The 19,068-nt window shown below is 42.9% G+C and overlaps 2 protein-coding genes across 3 annotated transcripts; one reads left to right on the top strand and one right to left on the bottom strand.

Annotated features, from left to right (window-relative positions):
* Positions 1–151: 151 nt before the first annotated feature.
* LOC118226067 (zinc finger protein 2 homolog) lies at positions 152–7,908 on the bottom strand. Its single transcript, XM_035415320.1, has 4 exons — positions 7,591–7,908; positions 4,146–4,744; positions 3,990–4,048; positions 152–3,466 (listed from the first exon to the last, which is right to left on the bottom strand). Exons 2-4 carry the CDS (start codon positions 4,724–4,726, stop codon positions 2,148–2,150), a joined length of 1,959 nt encoding a protein of 652 aa, XP_035271211.1. The 5' UTR covers positions 4,727–4,744; positions 7,591–7,908; the 3' UTR covers positions 152–2,147.
* Positions 7,909–10,406: 2,498 nt separating this feature from the next.
* On the top strand, positions 10,407–18,119 carry gramd1c (GRAM domain containing 1c). 2 transcript variants are annotated; one of them, XM_035412663.1, is made up of 13 exons: positions 10,407–10,548; positions 11,257–11,375; positions 12,310–12,472; positions 12,918–13,077; positions 13,217–13,354; positions 13,506–13,624; positions 13,740–13,882; positions 14,741–14,844; positions 15,492–15,662; positions 16,033–16,099; positions 17,114–17,233; positions 17,333–17,420; positions 17,514–18,119. In XM_035412663.1, exons 2-13 carry the CDS (start codon positions 11,284–11,286, stop codon positions 17,574–17,576), a joined length of 1,428 nt encoding a protein of 475 aa, XP_035268554.1. In that variant the 5' UTR covers positions 10,407–10,548; positions 11,257–11,283; the 3' UTR covers positions 17,577–18,119. The 2 variants fall into 2 exon arrangements, with proteins under 2 accessions (XP_035268554.1, XP_035268555.1); XM_035412664.1 differs by lacking the exon at positions 10,407–10,548 and adding an exon at positions 12,156–12,216 and having other exon boundaries at positions 11,359–11,375.
* The last annotated feature ends 949 nt before the right edge of the window (positions 18,120–19,068 follow it).

Genomic DNA, 19,068 nt, shown 5'->3' on the forward strand with positions numbered 1-19,068 from the left:
CATCTACCACCAAGGAACTGAAACAGCATCTATTTAAGGACAGACTTGGGTGCGGTAATTTTAGACTTGTAAGCATGGTAACCCAGGATTATACATCATTTGCGTACATCTTGGCCAAAAGAGCAGAAAAGATTTTGAAGCAAATCATTAGTCTAGATCAGACAAGTTTTATTCACTGAAGACAGACACAAGATAACATTAGACAGACCCTATATATAATCAGACATATACTGGAGCAAAACCGAGAAGCTGTGTTGGGTGGTTTTTAGACTAGGGATGGGCAAACCTCAGGAAGTTACTTCACGGTTACACGGTGCAAAAAATGTTTAAACGACAAGGTTAGGAGGGAGATATGTTAGTTCACTGTTGCAAAGTTTACATCTGACTTAAGTTTCTGAAGTTTGTTCAAAGTGAGGCTAAATGGAACTTTTTCCTCTTTCCTTCTTTGTAAAGCATTTTGAGGAATGTCAGTTCAATTTTCACCACACACACAAGCAGGCGCCTAAATTATCACTTCAGAGCTGCTCAAGGAACATAGTTCCCAGGTCCATATCACAACCTCATTGAACTGTCAAAATCCACACCAGATTACCAGTAATACTTCTGAACAAAAATCTGCAACAATCACAATAACAGGACTCGGTAAAAGGAAATGGTTATAAATTATTTTAATAATGTTAGTGCTTAAAAATGCATTTAGTCGTTTTGAAAATTTCCAAAACACTTAGCAATTTTATTAGAAGTCACACCCCAAGTTTAGATGCAGAAAAAGTGTTTATGTTAACTGGCTGTTCTTATATGTAGCATTTTGGACGAATTTGGTTTACACATAACTTTCATTAAAACAGTACAGGCACTTCATGGCTGACCAAGGGCAATAATTAAGGTAAATGGTGCAGTATCAAACCCCTTTGTTTTCAAATGAGGATCACGGGTTGCCGAATCAGTCCCCTTGTTTTTGCAACTTCACGCCATTGAGTCAGAAGAACATTCAAAACAAAAATACTAAACAGACGTTTGGAGGCAACCAAAAGATTTCCTGATTGCAGGTGACATATTAGTTTATCTGAACACCAAGAATACTGTCCCAGTTAGTTTCATTCTCTATGAAAACACAACAGCTCTTTTATAGGACATAGGCTAAGCCGTTTCAGATAGATTCCATCTCAAGACATCAGGACAAAATTTCAGATACATTTCATATATTGTGCATCCCACTGTATGTAAAAAGATTTCAAAACATGGTTGAGGAGCATGGTTTAATTAATAAAGATTGTTACTTTTATTATGAATTTTTTATTTTTTCAGATTCCTTCAAATATGCCACCACTTGAATGAGGACTAAAAGCAAAAGTATTCAGATAACGGTCTACTGAAAGTGTTCATAGATGCTTAATAAATAATATGAAGTAATAAAATAATTTCAAAACTCTACTCCTACGATGACCTCCGACAAAATAAATCAATGAATACAATAAATGTAAAAGAAAAATGGGAAAGGGAAAGTACCTTGAATATAAAGAAGAATGGGAAATATTATGTTAGCCGCAGTGGAAAACATACCATAATGGAGAGTTTTGTTCAAACAACCTCACAAGGTGAGGAGCAAGTATCATAGAAAGTCTTCCATTTGTTGGAGACAGCGTGGGTCTTTTACAGCCAACCACTATCACATATTTTGGAATCGTCCATTAATGAGTTACTTACTGGTTAAAAGTTCACAAAGTGATGCAAAAGGTCTCTGAAGTAGAAATTCCATAGAGGTGGGAGGTCCTATATGTATATAAATATATCCTAACTTTTGAAAAGATTTTCAAATACTTGTTTATAGTTTTACATGCTGCAAGCAAGAAAGTCAACCCCAGAAGCCAGAATCAATTGATGACTGGGCTGACATAACCCACGTTACTAATACAATAATGTAGTGTATTAAACAAAACAGCAATAAACTAAAATGTCCACCAAGAACATGCAAAATATTTTTAATTTTGTTGATTTAAAATGGTCAACATAGGCAAGAGTTTAAAATAAGACAAACTTCTTTTAAAATAATGCTATGTAGAACATATATGCAGCGTAAAATATAATAAAATATCCTGTGATGCGCCAGCAGGGATGTGTGCTGAACAACACTAGGAACAGCTGAGCTATCCCGAATGAGTTTTCCGGTGTTTGGCCAGGTGAGACGAACAAGAGAAGCTCTTCCCGCACTGGGAGCAGTGGAACGGGCGCTCTCCCGTATGGGTTCGCTGGTGTATCGTCAGGTGCGACGTGGACGCGAAGCTCTTCTCGCACTGGGAGCAGTGGTACGGCCGCTCGCCCGTGTGCGTCCGCTGGTGATCCGTCAGGTGGCACGACTGGATGAAGCTCTTCCCGCACTGCAGGCACTGGTACGGGCGCTCCCCGGTGTGGATCAGCTGGTGCCTCTTCAGCGCGCTGGAGCGAGTGAAGCTCTTCTCGCACAGCGAGCAGTGGAACGGGCGCTCCCCCGTGTGCGTCCGCTCGTGCTTCTTCAGGGTGGTCGAGCGGCTGAAGCTCTTCCCGCACTGCGTGCACTGGTAGGGCCGCTCGCCCGTGTGGGTTCGCATGTGACCCCTCAGATTGCTCAAGTGGTTGAACGTCTTCCCGCACTGGGAACAGAGATGCTGGCTCCCGCCCGTGTGAGTTGGCTCGTGCACTGCCAGGAGAAACGCGGATATGAAACTCTTCCCGCACTGGGAGCAGCTGAACGGACGCTCTCCTGTGTGGTACCGCCGGTGCTGTATCAGAGAACTCAGCTGGGTGTAACTCTTGCCGCACTGGGAGCAGTGGTACGGGCGCTCCCCTGTGTGAGTCCGCTGGTGCACAGCCAAGGTTTTGGGCAATTTAAAACTCTTCCCGCACTGGGCGCAGCGGTACGGACGCTCCCCCGTGTGGTTGCGCTGATGTCGCGTCAGGTCCGACTGAGACCTGAAGCTCTTCCCGCACTCTGAACAGGGGTACGGACGCAGCTCCATGTGAGTTCGCTGGTGCGTGGTCAGGTGCGACGACGATCGGAAGCTCTTGCCGCACTGGGGGCAGTGGTAGGGCCGCTCTCCCGTGTGAGTTCGTTGGTGTATTTTCAGGACCGACAGGCTCACGTAGCTCTTTCCGCACTGGGCGCACGGGTACGGCCGCTCGCCGGTGTGCGAGCGCTGGTGCAGTATCAGGTAGCCCGACTGCGAGAAGCTCTTCCCGCACTGGGAGCACTGGTACGGGCGCTCCCCCGTGTGAATCCGCATGTGCAGCGCGAGGCGCGACGCAAACTTGAAGCTCCTCCCACACTCGGAACACGAGTGGGCCCCCGGGGGGTCGGAGTCGATGATGATGGTGTCGTACTCCTCCGAGTGCACCTTCTCGATGTGCTGGTGCAGCTTCTGTTCCTCCGCGTGAACGAAGGGGCACTCGGAGCAGGCAAAGACCTTGGGTGAAAATTCATCGGTCCGCCCTGAGGAGTGAGAACGAAACAGACGAACAGGTGTTATTGACAGGTAGCGATGAAAGTACACCGTCCGTCACACAGGAAACCGGGAGTGTTCAGAGACGGCCAGAAATTTGAAATACTAAACCAGTGGGCTTGTAAACTATTGAAGTGTCTTTAACGATGCGTACTTACACCAGCCTTGTTTACCAAGAATATCGAGGGGAAGGAAGAATATTTTAAAAAGAGGTACATCCACAGATGCAACATCCCAAATAAAATCTCGTCAGGGGTTTTTGTTTACAGCAACCGGGGGGACAATGCAGCAGTTCAGCTCACCAGAATGACCCCATTACAATATCAGCCATATACCAAGGGCCACGAAGAAGTCTTTGTGTTGCAATGGCATTTGTTTAATTTTTGTGAATGTACAGGAACCCCTATTTTCGAGTGACTGTTCAAGGTATGACATTACTCTCATAATCAAAATGATTGGACGCTACATTAAACCCACAACACAAATACAGAAAATCTGGACATAATTCTTTACCTGCATTTTCTCTCCTGGGTGAGATAATGGAAGATCCAAGGGCAGGTTCAGCATAGACCCTGTAAAAGGCAAATAAAAGAACATTTATTTATTTTCAAAGTGACAGCAATGTGGAAAAAATACACACGGTCCATCCATCACAACCTTTACTCTTACTCTTTCTCTGATGAGCCCAGCGACTGTTTCAAAGGGCTTCCCAAATCGCCAATCACCTTCTTCTTCTGGGTCTGCACTTTGGACTTTTTGGACAGACAGGAAGCAACAGCAGATGACTGACCCTCCACTTCCTTTTTCAAACAGTCTGATTTCACTTCATTCTTCAGCCTTCCGTTAGACTGGGGACTTCCATTGGCTTCATCTTTCTTGCTCTGTTCAACTTTCTCTCTTTCCTGTTCCCTCCAGAGTCCTTGGACTTCTTCATCTCTCACACCATCCTCCATCTTGATCTCTTTACTCTGCCTTTCGCCACCCTCCTCCTCCTTGATGTTACACAGTATGTCTTCTTCCTCCCTAGTCTTCCTCTGTTCACTCTCCTCGATGTCCCCTCTTCGGTTCAGACTTGATCCTAACTCCACCCCTGTGCAACCTGTGCTGCCCATCATTGGTATTTTTTTGTATTCACCAGAAGAGTACAGTACAAATCCTGATTCTGACTCCATTTGTTTATTACAGTCAGACTGCTCAGTGGAATCCACCAATCTCCCAAATGGAAGGGGGAATAGAGGGAAGACAATCATCCATGGAGGATGGACTTGCTGAGAAAGAGATGGAGAAGGAGAGAATTAATAAATGCCCGTTTATACGACCTACCTATTTATGGAATAAATGATCGCAGAGCATGATATTATGTATCTTCTTTGAGCAAATGAACCAATATTACATTTTTTTTTTGTTTCTTCCCAACTGAATGTCCACTAATATTTACAGTTTACTCATGCAGCAGATGCTGTTACTTATAAAAATGCAAACACTGCTACACATTGCTAGATAGGCAAACTCATAATCAAGTAAGTGGCACTGTCAATAATGGGAGGGGAGGGTTACAATGTCTGGATACTTGTGAATAATTTGGGATAGCCAATTAATCTGCCTTCCTGATTGGAGAAGGTCATTCCTCCATCGGGGAAGGGAAGGGCTCCACAAGGAGAGGGTGTTGAGTGCTCGAAGAGTTGGGACAGGCAACTTGTGAGAGGGTGTTGAATGGAGAGGTCTGTTTGGAGTGTACGGTTTAATAGCTGTCCGAAGACAGCATGAGGTAGTACCATTTGTAGCTTGGTATGCTAGTGAGAGTGAACTGACATGACTCCAGAAAGCCACTGGAAGACAGTGAAGTGTGTTCAAAAGTGAAGTGGCATATGCGATTTCAGGCTGGCCAGGCATTTTGATGGTTTTTTCCACTATCAGTTTTTAAAAAAAATGATTGAACAGGTTTGTGTAATAGATAACCCCTCGAGCAACCCCACATTTTGTTCACAAGACTTGTCCCTATCTGGAAATGTCAACCTTAGATCTGGATATAATATGGATCAGTTGTGTAGGCCCTATTATTTGAGGGGAAAGCTATCATTTTTGCTTAGTAAAAACAGATTTTTACACATTAAAATGATTGCAAATAAGATATTAAAGCTGCTTCTGTTTTAGATGCATATATCAATGGAATGTTGGTTCACAGCCAGCAATTGAAGATTGCAACACCTGCTGCCAGAAATGATTCCACTGCCCTCTGCGACCCACCACCGAACCAATGAAGAAAGCCAATATTCAGAGCCATGTGGATGCTCATGTGAAAAATGCTCTGCATTTCAAAGGTATGAAACTGTTAAATCCGCATGCCAACCCATTTTAAATCACACCACTTATGCCTAGTCCTTTCAAACATCAGATATTTTATTTTTACTGTACATAGCCTACTTTTTTATGTCCTGCACCTGAACAAAGTGGATGTGCCCGTTCTAATGTGTACCATCTACTTTATAAGCTAAGAAGTTCCTTCCAGCTGACTACAGCAGAATCTGTACTACTGGCAATTTATGAGAAAGCTTAAAATGTACAGCATTGTTAAACAAAAGTTATATCTGGGTGGGTAAATTGGTGGATATGCTGTACAACATGGTTTCTCATGGATTTATACATGTAACAGTGTACACTGGGTTTGCACTGATGGTTCAATTGTAGTACATATAGCAGTGGCCTGATATGCATTCTTTGTTTGCAGTTTTCTTCTACCTGACCGCTCCCTGCATGTTAGCTGAGACAATCCTCTTGTCAGAGCAGATGCTTACCTCCCCCACTCTCACAGCAAATCACCAGCAACTCTGTGGGCCCCACCACAACAGGCATCCATCTCCCCCTGCCTCCTCCTTCACCAGAGCCTGTCCTTCCCCTCACCAAAGCTTAGGTATTTTAAAACAAACATCACAATAATAATGATGATGGCGAGCGTTTTTATTTATTTTTTCAATTTTGATGCATGGTAGGGTCTGTAACTGCATTTGGTCTAAGCACTAGAGGGTATTTCTCGATATAATTGTGCCGCCGTGGTACCGCATTTCTACGCTTGCGGGTTAGGCACTCTTCACGGTAAGAAGAAATTGAATGACAGAATTTAAAGAAGTCAGGCATCGTTCACGGCAAGAAATTTAACGACAACGTCACAGTGACTTGGTCCATAAGTCCATGTACCATACTCACACTCCACCCCCACCCTGGGCATTTGCCCAACCCCCAGTGTTGAATACATGGTTACGCCCTTGTGTTACAGTATATTATTCACAGCGAAACCCCAGCTGGGCAACAACCAAGTAGCGGAGCTTTTGCCATGGTAGATGTTGTTCATAACATAAATGTATGTTTTACATTTCATTTCTTAAACATGCAATTACATAACCAAGTCAGCGATACAGTTACGTTTGCTTTTTTGCATGCCGAGACAATGTCACCCACCTAATCATCACGAGCTAACGTTAGCTAATAGCAGTTACACCTGAGTATTCTCACAGTTTGGATAGTCCACTTGGCACGGAAAATACTTTAAAACGTAACAATTAATTGTTTATTTAAAATACAATTTAATTTTTTTTTTAACTATAGGGACATATTTGTTTACAATTAATAAAATGGTTAATAGCTATTTCTGTGCATATTAATGACTACGAAAGGAAACCCGCTAGCCTGGCATGACTAGAATTAGCCATTTCAAGCTGTTGTGCCATATCAAACCGCATACATTGACGGCAGCATCATAAAATTTCGCCAAGGGCTAACAGTACCATTTCGATGCAAGACCACAAACTGTCGTAGTGTATCTCTTAATCACAACGAAGGGGAAAATATTTACCCATGTGTGTTGGACCAGACTGATTTTTTTCTATTGCGTGACTACTGCTTCTTGAATGAGTCCCTATTGTAAATTAGATTCTTGTCTCAACCATACAACTTAAATAAACAAAAGTAGAAACAATGAATAAACTCTCAACCTAGTCGTTATATTAACCAACCTACACACCGAGTTCCTAGGTCCAGGGTTGATACACACTGTGGTAGAAGCAAGACTCGTTGGCATATATTATAACATCTTTTTATGGGGCAAAATTGTACGTACCGTTGTTTTTGGTCCCCGTACTATTCCGTGTTTCCATCGTTGTGGTGTAGCCCAATATGCTATCTGTTATGTGAAAATGAAGGCCGTGTCTTATTTCAAATTATATGTGAACTTACTACTCAGATGTGAAGCATAAAAGAGCCGGTATTAATAAAAAGTATTGTTAAGAGAGTTCCCTCAAGCTTTTCCAAAGGAGGAGAACGAGCTTAGCGAGAGGGTACATCATTCGGCGTGACTTGCAAGTTATCGCAACCAGTGAACTCTATGATATAGACGCTTTATGACGGTAACCATAGAGCGTACATAAGAATTTCAAGGCCATAGAGCGCAGGAAACTGGAGAGGCAGGAGGAGTCAGAAGCTGCAGAAACCAATATGGCGTCTAGTGCACAGCAGCGCTCGATTTCCCCATAGGTTGTAATGGAGAAACTCCTGCTTTTTTCTGTCAATCTAAGGGGTTTGCAGCAATTTTCAACCCAGTTAGACCAAAAATACGCATAAGAATCAATGTCTGATTTTACTAGATATGATTCTATAACGAAGTTATAGGCGAGTTTTTTTGTCATCGTAAGTCAACACTAGACTCTGGTTGGACAACATATGACTCACCATGTGGCTCTGATTAGTGGAACGCCTAATACTAATACTGATAAATAGCCTACAAGGAACACGACTGTAAAGTCGTTTGAACCTACAGTCTATGGTTTGAACTTCCATTGCATTGTTGCTGAACTGCGTATGGATCACAGAACTGTATGGACCGAGCAAGCACTAGTCATATGATATGGCAAGCCCTTTTAACACTTAATAGGCTGACCAAATTCTCATTATGGATATCTGTAGTTAATTTATGACTAGTCAAAACGCTAATTTAATATGGCCTATCTCTGATTGCATTTTGACTAGTCAAAATGTTAATTTAAGATATCTCTCATTACATTTCGCCATTGCTCCCATAGGTTGCATGTCCCATAGGTTGCAATCTTTCAGTTTATGGCCCATTGAAAAGGCAAGTAAACCCTGCCTCAGCTGCCTGGATGCTGCAGCATCCCAGAAAAACCATGACAATCTATGACATTCCCAAGCTTGAGTAGATGGCCTTCCCTTTCACAGCAAACACAACGAATATTCAATCAGGTTGCCGGGCAAGTGGCGTGTATCCCTTCCAACTGAGAGATATTTGATGATTCAGTCTTTGCCCCCTCTGTCACGGATCGAACAACCCGGATCCTAGCTGCCAATCAGAGTGCCCTGCCACTGGTAGATGAAGTTATCCCTCTCTGTTTGAATGTGACCAACGCAGAGAACAGGGCACCTCTCATATGCACATCAAATGAAGACACCAATGTGCCTCTCACTTCTGGGCCATCCACCAGTTCTGGGCAAAGAGGAACTACTCCGGAGGAGCTAAGGCCATACCCTAAGGCTGGGCTCAGAAAGAACAGACAGCCAATAAAAAAAACATTAAAGAGCGCAGTACTCACCGACACCCCAGTGAAGGAGAGGATTGAAAAAGAAAAGGCGGAAACACGAAAGAAGACCAAAAAAAAAAAAAAACCCTCTTCACACAAGCAGAAAAAAACACAACAGAGAAAGAACCTGCAAGGGAAAAAGGGAGAAAGAGACAAGACATGGAGTCCTCCTCAGATGAGGAAGACTGTTTCTGTATTATATGCATCAAGCCCTTCTCAAATGGCCAACCGAAGGAGACATGGCTGCAGTGCATCCTATGCAAGCAGTGGGCACACAAGGCCTGCACACCTGGACTAGCTATATAGGCCTATATCTGCCATAACGGTGAGTTAGGTTCAGACAATGACAGTGACTGGTTGTACAGTAGGCCTATATTAAATTGCATGGCATCATCAATTAGAATCCATTTGATTGCCACATGAAGCAACAGGAAGACATGTCATTCAAATTGAATTTTACTGAATTAGTGAAGAATTCAATGTTGGTTTCACAGATACTTTGTGTTCCTTTTTTACCGTACAGCTCCAAGTTGTATAAATAGGTCGTAAATATATGACAAATTTATTGTCATATATTTACTATATTTAAGTATCTTTACAGTTTCTTCTGAAATGCGTACCTATCAAAACTTCTGCATTTCTTGAATCTACCGTTTAATTCATTTCATTCAATCAAGTGAAATTTGTAAGAATGTAGTAGGCCTAGGCTACATCATCAAGATGAAGATCAAAGTGTTTAATAGTGGAACAATTCTGCTTATTTTAATTACAAATAGTCTTATTTTTCATTGTTCTTTCCATCTGGACATCACACGAACATTTTAAGTCTCAACAAGTCAAAACCCCCTCTTTCCCGCACCGTAGGCTACTCCCGCCAACCGACAAAAATATTTCTGTCCTCCCCTGTATCCACACCCACCAACCGCCACTGCATTAATAGGAAATAGGAAGCCATTTTGGACACAGTCTAGGACACGAAATAGCCTACAATTTTACAGGTAGTTAACAAACATCCCACATAAGAATGTGAACTGTGTCAGAGGAGGAAAATAATATAACATGTAAATTTAGGCTACACATACTAACGAAAGAGGTCTTTATAAACGATTGCTAAGGTGTGTTTCAGTAGACTTTTTTTTGCCAATATAGGTAATGTAGTTTTAACAGTCTATTCGCGTAACTGAAAGAAACAGGATTACTACATATAATTTAGATTCTGACCCAATCTAGTTCAGTTGGCGGTGGAAATGCTCCGCAAAATGGTTACCATGACCCGCGAATAAAAACTTCTACCATCCAACCAAGAGCAGAAAAGCCCTATATGCAGTTATTTCCTGCCCCGCCCCTGACGTAGCCCAGGGTTACCTTCGTTCACCTGAGCAGGTCGACAGGTAGCCACAACGGAAGAAGCTGAACCTTAGCTGAAAAATAAAACAACCAAGAAAACTAAATTAATTGATTCGGCTCCCTCTGGCTGTCGCGAATAAGTAGGTTTTTTAGGGGTTCCCCCGTACCGCGTTTTCACTGCTCGTATTTCATACCTATGTTAATATGATTATGTTAGATTGTCTGTTTTTTTGACGTTTTACATTATTATGTAGGCTAGTACACTTAAGCACCGGTGTTTTGCGGAAATAATGCTCTATGTTCTTTGGTCGGTACTGCCGGTCATTTTATTCGCGATTTCTTCGCGTTGGCTGTGATCCGAACAGTTTGTTCTTAATGCAGCCGCACCTGTATCTTGTGTCCAATAACAGTAGCTACGTAGTGTTCATATTCAAACTTTGAACCTGTCTGATTCCGTTTACCTAAAATAGTGCACTGGCCACATTAGTTTTACTTACAAAGTAATATAAGAATTATGTGCTTTTAAAGATTATCTAACTTATAGGCTGGTTATTTTTTGATTGCGACACTATTGCAGAGCACTCAGGGGCAGTATCGTGTTTATCTGCTTTTTGGAGGGGAGGCAGAACTGTGTGCCTTTGTGTGCCTGTGCTTGCGCATGCGTACGTGTGAGCTGTGTGTGTGTGTACCTGTGTGTGTCTGTGCACATGTTTGCAAGTACATACGTATGCCACCTCTTTCTTCTCTTTTGGTCAGTACTGTTGACTATTTTCTTCGTGGTTTGTTTACACCTGAGTGTGTGTAAGTGTCTAGTGGCCTCCTAGCTTATGTCTCTCTTTCTCTCTCAGCCTCTGTCTCGGTTGGATTTGTGGCTCATGGTGAAGCAGCACTATGGGAATGACCTGGGCCTGAATCATGAGGAGATGGAAAGCTTCCAGATATCAGCAGAAGGCACTACACAAGCCAGGTACAGAATGCATACAACCCTGTTTTGGTACACAGCACTACACAAACTGGGTACACTACACAAGCTGGGTACACAACACTACAACCACCAGGTGTTCTACAAATTGGGTATAAAACACTGCACAAGCTTGGTACACAACAGACAATACTGCATAAATCACACAAACCGACATGCACAACATACATTTACGCAAACTGGGTTACATGAACCAACACACTCAAACACAGTCATTTCGAAAAATAGGTGAACCTGCACGACACATTCATCCACACATTCTGGGTACACTACACAAACTAGGTACACAATACACAAAAACTATATGCACAAACATACACAACTTGAAAAAATTGTATACGGCATGCTCAATAAACACATTCACACAAAGTGGGCATACCACATGAACTAGGTACACACACACACTCACCACACATAAACCGGGCACACAACACACACCAGTTAGGAGAGTTGCACATTTTGATTTTGGAAATAAACAGACACTCTTTTCCCGAGCAACTTGCAAGCAATTTCCAAAACAAGTTCCATAACAGAAAAATCAGTATTCAGTTAAAGCCAGTGAATTGTGATTCAACTGTGAACTGAGATCAGGAGAGTCCTCAACTTATTAACATTTGGCACCTTTATCATGGAACATGTCTAAACTGTGATGTCACCACACAATGGACATGTGAGATGTGACTGTGTATTCCAGTAAATATTTAATCATTAAAATGATGTCACATGTACCATGGACCTGGGTTTGCCACGTTTGCTGAATAGCAGACATACCTCCTACGACTGAACAATAAAGTTTCCACTTTAAGACGCGATCTGGCTTCCAAAGGTTAGTCCGACTTCCAGAATTGATTTTTAAGAGCAGAACTGTCAACCTGCAAAGGAAGGGCGGAGTTTTGACGCCAACTTCATGTTTTTCCAGCATGGATATAAAGGCGGGCGGGGAGGATCAGGCTGGGAGGCGAGAGAGGCCGTCGTCCCTTTGGCTTCAGCAGGCGGAGTCGCCCCCGCGGGATGGGACCTGTACCCAGGGGGAAGAGCAACAGCCGCCGCTCTCGCTGCAGAACACAAACCCCGTCAGCACGGTACGAGTCGGTCACACACTGTGGCTGGGGGAGGCACGTCCGTTTCACGCCACACGAACTGCTCTGGAACAGGAAGTGTGTGGAATGAGCAGTAGATGTTTGCTGATCCAGGCTGCCAGTCATTCGGGCTCATTTGCATTTTTTTATTTACACACTTTTCCCAGCTGCTCATAATCCTGTATATTGTTGCATTGAATGAGAGCTAAGGGTGATGCCAACGCATAGTCAACATTGTATGTGCAGCCTTGTCGCACAGTTGGCATAAAATTATATCATACCCATATTTTGTGGACTGATCAATGTGTGTGTGTGTGTGTGTGTGTGTGTGTGTGTGTGTGTGTGTGTGTGTGTGTGTGTTTGTGTGTGTGTGTGTGTGTGTTTTGGGTGTGTGTGTGTGTGTGTGTGTGTTTTGGGTGTGTGTGTGTGTGTGTGTGTGTGTGTATAGGAGGACCCTCGTTTAACGTCGTCTCACCAGCGCAGCCAGGACACGCCCCTGGATCGGAACGCCTCGGAGAGGAGCTCTAAATGCTCCTCGCTCTCGCTGGATCTGAATGCCAATGAGGACCGAATCTCAGAGCACAGTGACTCCGAAAGCCCTGAGGAAGGTGAGATAGCAAAACAAACAAACAAACAAGTTACAAAAATTCAATCCATTAAATTCGATGTGTTCTTAAGGTCAGACCTTTTTTTTTTTAAATCCTATGCTGTGTCACTTCAGATTTTTGCTGTCTCGTCTCTTCTCAGAGGACCGTGTCCCGCTGCAGGCCCAGGGTCGGCTCTGCATGAACCGTGTCTTCCACATGAGCGCAGACAAGATGTTTGAGCTGCTTTTCAGCGACTCCCTCTTCAGTCGCAGGTTCTTGGAGGCCAGGAAAATTACAGGTAGCTTCTTGTCCACCCCCAAAACGACCCCCCCCCCCCCCTCTCCCCTCCTTTGGCGTATTTTCTCCTGCCTTTCTATGCTTGTAATACTCCAGAACATGGAGGATCAGAGTGATTTTCTCATCTGTCTCCCGTTTGCACGTGTCATCAGGTACAACCTCCACTCCTTGGCAGAAAGACGGTGCTGGCTCGATGAAGAGAACACTGAAGTACACAATCACCATCACTAACCCCCTGGTGGGAAAATTCTCCACGGCGACAGAGATGCAGGTGAGCTGAAGGATTCCCCCCTGCAGGTACATTGGTGAAGTAAGTGTTTACATGAGTGTACTCTCTCTCTCGCTCCCTCTCTCACAGTGTCTGGCTATTTCTCTCTCTCTCACAGACTCTGTATAAGGACAGCCGCGAAGGCCAGTACTACATGGTCGATGCAGAAGTGTACACACACGATGTTCCGTACCACGACTACTTCTACACGTTCAATCGCTTCTGTATCATACGCAACTCCAAAAACAAGTGCCGTCTCAGGTAAGAAAGTGTTACGTCTATGCACCCAGAATGCACCCTGAAAGGGACGTAGTTGGACATACTTTCATGTTCAGTCGCACGATCGCCTTCTTTTTTCTCATTAGAACGTTGTCCAATCATGTGCGTGCACTCACCGTGCAAATCATTTGATGAAATATACCAATATGGGGAGCTTAGTTATGTTTAGTTAAGTTTTTTTAATTTTTTTAATTTATTGTTTTGTTTTCAACATTTTTCGTTGTAGTTTTTGTGGACAAAATAAACCGCTTCACTACCTTTTTATGGCTGGTACAGCCCTGCCCCCCACCCCCCCATCCCCAAAAAGACAAGAGATACACGTAAAATATTTACAAAGGTGATCGTGAAGAACTAGAAAACCTTACCCGAAATCCAGATATCTGTGTGAAAGTGTTCATCAACCCCACTCCCGCTGCTATACATTATGAACATTCATTTAATAACATTTATTCACAACGACAAACCTAAATGTCTGTTTTATAGTGTGGCATGTTTTTCCTTATGTACAGTGGTCTGAAGTGGCCTATGCAATAACTCCAAATTATAATAAATTTAAACATAATCTGAAGTATAATCTGGTAATTTTTGCACTGTACAACTCCTGGAGGAATAACATCACTGTACAAGTTACTTTAGAATTGCTTGAAGTGTATTTTCTAAATTTAGACCATAAACCCCCTTAATCTCCCTGTACAATTTTTTTTTTTTAATATCCTTCGACAAACACAAAAACCTGCTGTGAAGAAAGAGTGGTTCCTTTCGCCTGTTTGTTTATAATTGACGTTGGGTGTTTCTTGCTTGTGCCCAGGATCAGTTTTACGTGTTTGTTTTTGTGTTCAGGGTCTATACAGATCTGAAATATAAGAAGCAGCCGTGGGGTTTAGTGAAGTCCTTCATCACAAAGAACTCCTGGAGCGGCCTGGAGGATTACTTTCGCCATTTGGGTGTGTTTCCCTGTCCTTCCGCACGTCTTCATCTGACTCCGTATCTGTGTGTCTGACTCTGTGACTGTGCGTTTCTGCGAAGCTGAAATACAGGACTCTTATACAGCTGTGCAATAATAATAATAACAATAATAATAATAATAATAATAATGATAACTAAAAGCTTAGTTAGCTTAGAGTGAAGGGAAGAAGCTTGGGATACATTTTCCAGTTTCCAGAAATTCTTGTTTTTGCCTGAGTATCTCGGCCAGGGAAAGCAGTCTGTCACCTGAACTGAGTATTCTGAAGCTGCTTACTGTGCGAGGGGCCTCCCCAAGCATCTCGTATAGTGGATGAGATTACAGCTGCGTGTGAAAGCTTGGCTCTGCTTCTGCAGGAAGTAAATTAGCCACTGAATCCCAGACAGCGGCCAGTTCTCTCCAGACGAGGCCATGTTGTTGCTGCGTAATTACTTTTCACATCCCACAATCTATAGAACACAACAGAGCTGATGTGCAACGGCCCATTAAGTGGATGTGTAACGGGGTGGTATGTGTGTGGGGTTGCTCCTGCGCTCCATGCTAAACGACTCTGAAATGTTTACACTCAGTGTGTCGAAGTGGTTGCGTTGATTGTGCTTACTAATAGACTTCTCCCCCCCCCACCAGAGGCGGAGCTTCTAGAGGAGGAGGCGGAGCTGACCGGGGGCGGCGGGGACTCAATGAAAATGAGTGCCCTGCGTCGCCGGCGGAGAACCTACAGCCGTTCCGTCTCAGAACACTTGAAACAGAGCAAGCAGTACAATACGGACACAGAGCACCGCGGAGAGAGCCTTTCGGGTTGGACAAACACATGTGCACACACGCTCACACATATACACTCACGCATACACAAATGCAAAAACACACTCGTGTGCACATAGACAAATACACACACACACACACACATGCACACAATCACACTCACATTCTGTATACACTCACACATACACACACACGCTCATGTATATACACTCATGTATACACAAATGCAAAAACACTCATGTGCGCACAGACAAATGCACACAATCTCACACACATCCTGTATACACTCACACATATACACGCACACACACACACACACACACACAAACACCGTTAAACAAAGCAGGACCCAGTAATGTAGCATTTATCGGTTGTGCATTTGTGCATCTACGTGTTTGTGCTGTAGGAGCTATGGAGCCGAAGGGGCCACACAGATGGAGTATGACCACCATTGTAGCTGGAATGAGCCTCATGTGAGTCCCTTTACCTGTTTCCAAAAACTGTGTGTGTGTCCACAGATGTACTCACCCAAAAGTGCAGGTAGTCACGCTACCCGGTGAGCTACTTGTGAAGGAGGCAACGGAACAGCAAAATTTTGTTCTTTTAAACGAGCGAACTTCTGTAAATGTAATTTTGCGTGCGCTCCCGATTGTTTTTATTGGCTGATGTACCTAAATGGGAAGACATATTATTTGTGGGCCTGGAGCATTCGTGATGATGTAATCAGGCAGGAAAATGAAGAAGAAGAAGAAAAAATGCAGAATCCCCTAGGTTTGTGGCTTTATTGTGCGGACGTGTGAAGTTGTTTGTGAAGTCTGTAGAAATGTGGTCAAATGGAACAGACATTATTGCTTTAAGGGCTGAGAGTCTGTGGTCATTGTGGTTACTTCTGTAGGGAACCCTGAAAAGTGCCAAACTCTCAGTGCTATATAGGTATGGGGCATGCCCCGCCAAGGCGTGATGGCATATCTGTCATCCCAATACCCTCCACTATTCAGGTGACCACAATGACACCTATTGGCCTGATGGTGGTGCTGTAACACAACCATTTATGTTTTGGCCAATAACTCCTGAACTGCGTGGTCTAGAATCAGAATTCTTTTTTCTTCAGATTCCTTGGCTCATGCCTAATTTAATGCCAAAATTTTACATTTTTTCAAAAACACTTAAAATGCTTCTCCTACATCAATTGACCACTGGGCAGACTGATGATAAAAATAAGCACCTGTGCTTTTGAGACACTTATAGCCATTTAGTTTATAGCCTATAAATATTTATTAATTTTTAAAATTTTTGCTGGTCAGAATGTCCAGAAGGCCTTAAATTAGCCAAACAGTATAGAGACATAACCAGCAATTGCAAGCTAACGTAAACTCCGGTACAGGCGTGTATGTACAGATAAATGTGTACAGGTGAACATATGTACAGGTGTGTTTGTACAGGTAAAGGTGCGTGTAGCTGCTAATTATTGTTATCCTTTCCCCCAGACTGCTGGTTCTGGTGGTTCTGAATCTTGGCCTGTTCTTCAAACTGTGGGCAATGGAGGATGTAGCACATCAAATGTACTTGAGCACCAAGCAACACCTGCGAGAAAAGGTGGCATCAAGGTGAGCCCTATATCTCTTGTGTCTTTTTTGTCTTGTGGTTGTAGGCATGTTTTTTGGGAGATGGTGCATCTGCGAATAATTGCTCTCCGTGCCCCATAGTTTAAACCCTGAGCTGAGCTCCAGGAGCAGGGACGACACTCAGCTTCTGAAGACTGTCCTCCAGGACTCCATACACTTGCTGGAACAGGTGAGTCTGCCGTGACTGATCAGCGTATTGTTACTGTGTTACCCGTGACACGAGTGTGTTGAATGCGTAATCCGAGCCATCTCTCCTCCACAGCTGCGCAGTTCTCTGAAGGCACTACAGAGGAACTTTGAGGTGTACAACAGAACTGGCCTGTGAGCTGCAGAGGTTTCTCCGGGCTCCAGGCAGCCAGAGGGGCGATGTCTCCTCCAGATGATGTCCTGTTTCTTCTGCCGTATGGTTGCTAGAGAGGCAGTTCTTTTAAAGCTGTGTTTTAGACTCTGTATGTTGTAGGGGGTTCAACCTGCTGCCTTTGGGGTGCTTGGGTTCATGTACGCTAATCTATGAAGTTTTTCCTCTCTCAATATTCTCCTCTGGGATATTGCAGCCACAAAAATGTGACAATTGGCAAACCTCACAATGCAATAGCAATAACAGTCAATGTACTGATATGTAGTGTATATGTGTAGAGTATATTGTGTGTGTGTGTGTGTGTGTGCGTGTGTGTGTGCGCACGTGCGTGTGTGTATGTACATCCATTTAAGTGTGTAACTAAGTTGGTCATATCCAGCACTTCTCTCTCCGATTGGCATGCCAGTTGCTGCGCTGAATGTTTGACAAAGATCAATCTGGATGAAATGAATGTGTTTTTTTGTTATTTCCTTCTGTGGGAATTAAATTAAAATTTTATTTCTCAGTTTATTAACCATATTTTTTTTTATTTTAAGATTTGTTTACTTTTTAAATATTTATTTCTGGAGTAATTCCTTGAAAACAGTAATTTTACATCAGGGCCTGAGTTTCTTGTATAAACTGATTTATATCTATATCTAAGTTCAAAAAAGTATATTTCAGTAGTTTAAGCACATTAATATTAGGGTTCGTTACCATTATGTAGGTGTTAGGGAACATGATGCGTACATGGGACAGTTTGAAGGTTTGTCTCATATTAGACCAAGATGAGGACATTTAGGCTGTGACTTAAGTCAATTTTAGCCACGCACATTTTATGCACCAGAAAAGGTGGAATAGTGTGCCCCATCAAGGATGGTGCGTAACTACAAGTGGGTTCAATAAAATAATTTTTTTTTAACATAAAATGCCTGATTTAATGATATATATTTTTTAATTATGCATGAAAACTTACATTATATACTATTGCATTCTGTAAATGTGACCTGATATCTGTTTAAGGACGACACGTGTGCTAATTCAATCAATGATTAATGAATTACCAAAACAAAGGCTACATTCAAACACTACAACTTAGTAACACAAAAACATTTAACAAAATAAAACAAACAAACCTGAGCCCACAATAAAATTTTGCAAAGCATGTTTACAACCTAGAAAACACAACCTCTTAGAAACACATTTCACAAAATAAACTCCAAAACACAACGTCACAAAACACATTAAACACTACTATTTTTACACTTCAACAGCTGTTGAGAATGAGGGTGAGAAAGTGGAGGAAGTAAATGGAATGATGGGCACATATGTAAGTGTCAGTGGCAGGAAACAGAGCAAACAAAGCAAACACCACTAGGCCTGAATCCTCAAATTGCAAGTACATTCGGTTAAAAAAAAAACTCCCACCCGCAAACGGCGGCAAAAAAGCGCCTTGAAATAATATAACGAAAAAAAAAAT

Source organism: Anguilla anguilla, chromosome 4 (genome assembly GCF_013347855.1).
Source record: "Anguilla anguilla isolate fAngAng1 chromosome 4, fAngAng1.pri, whole genome shotgun sequence".
In the NCBI taxonomy this organism is placed as follows: domain Eukaryota; kingdom Metazoa; phylum Chordata; class Actinopteri; order Anguilliformes; family Anguillidae; genus Anguilla; species Anguilla anguilla.

Excerpts from the sequence above, each read along its gene's own strand:
- gramd1c (XM_035412663.1), top strand. The coding sequence starts at position 11,284 with ATGGTGAAGCAGCACTATGGGAATGACCTGGGCCTGAATCATGAGGAG. Across the intron at positions 13,625-13,739 it reads CCACGGCGACAGAGATGCAG|ACTCTGTATAAGGACAGCCG; the intron begins GTGAGCTGAAGG and ends TCTCTCTCACAG. Across the intron at positions 13,883-14,740 it reads AAAAACAAGTGCCGTCTCAG|GGTCTATACAGATCTGAAAT; the intron begins GTAAGAAAGTGT and ends TTTTGTGTTCAG.
- LOC118226067 (XM_035415320.1), bottom strand. The coding sequence starts at position 4,726 with ATGATTGTCTTCCCTCTATTCCCCCTTCCATTTGGGAGATTGGTGGAT. Across the intron at positions 4,049-4,145 it reads CTGGGCTCATCAGAGAAAGA|GGTCTATGCTGAACCTGCCC; the intron begins GTAAGAGTAAAG and ends TGCCTTTTACAG. Across the intron at positions 3,467-3,989 it reads ACCCAGGAGAGAAAATGCAG|GGCGGACCGATGAATTTTCA; the intron begins GTAAAGAATTAT and ends CTCACTCCTCAG.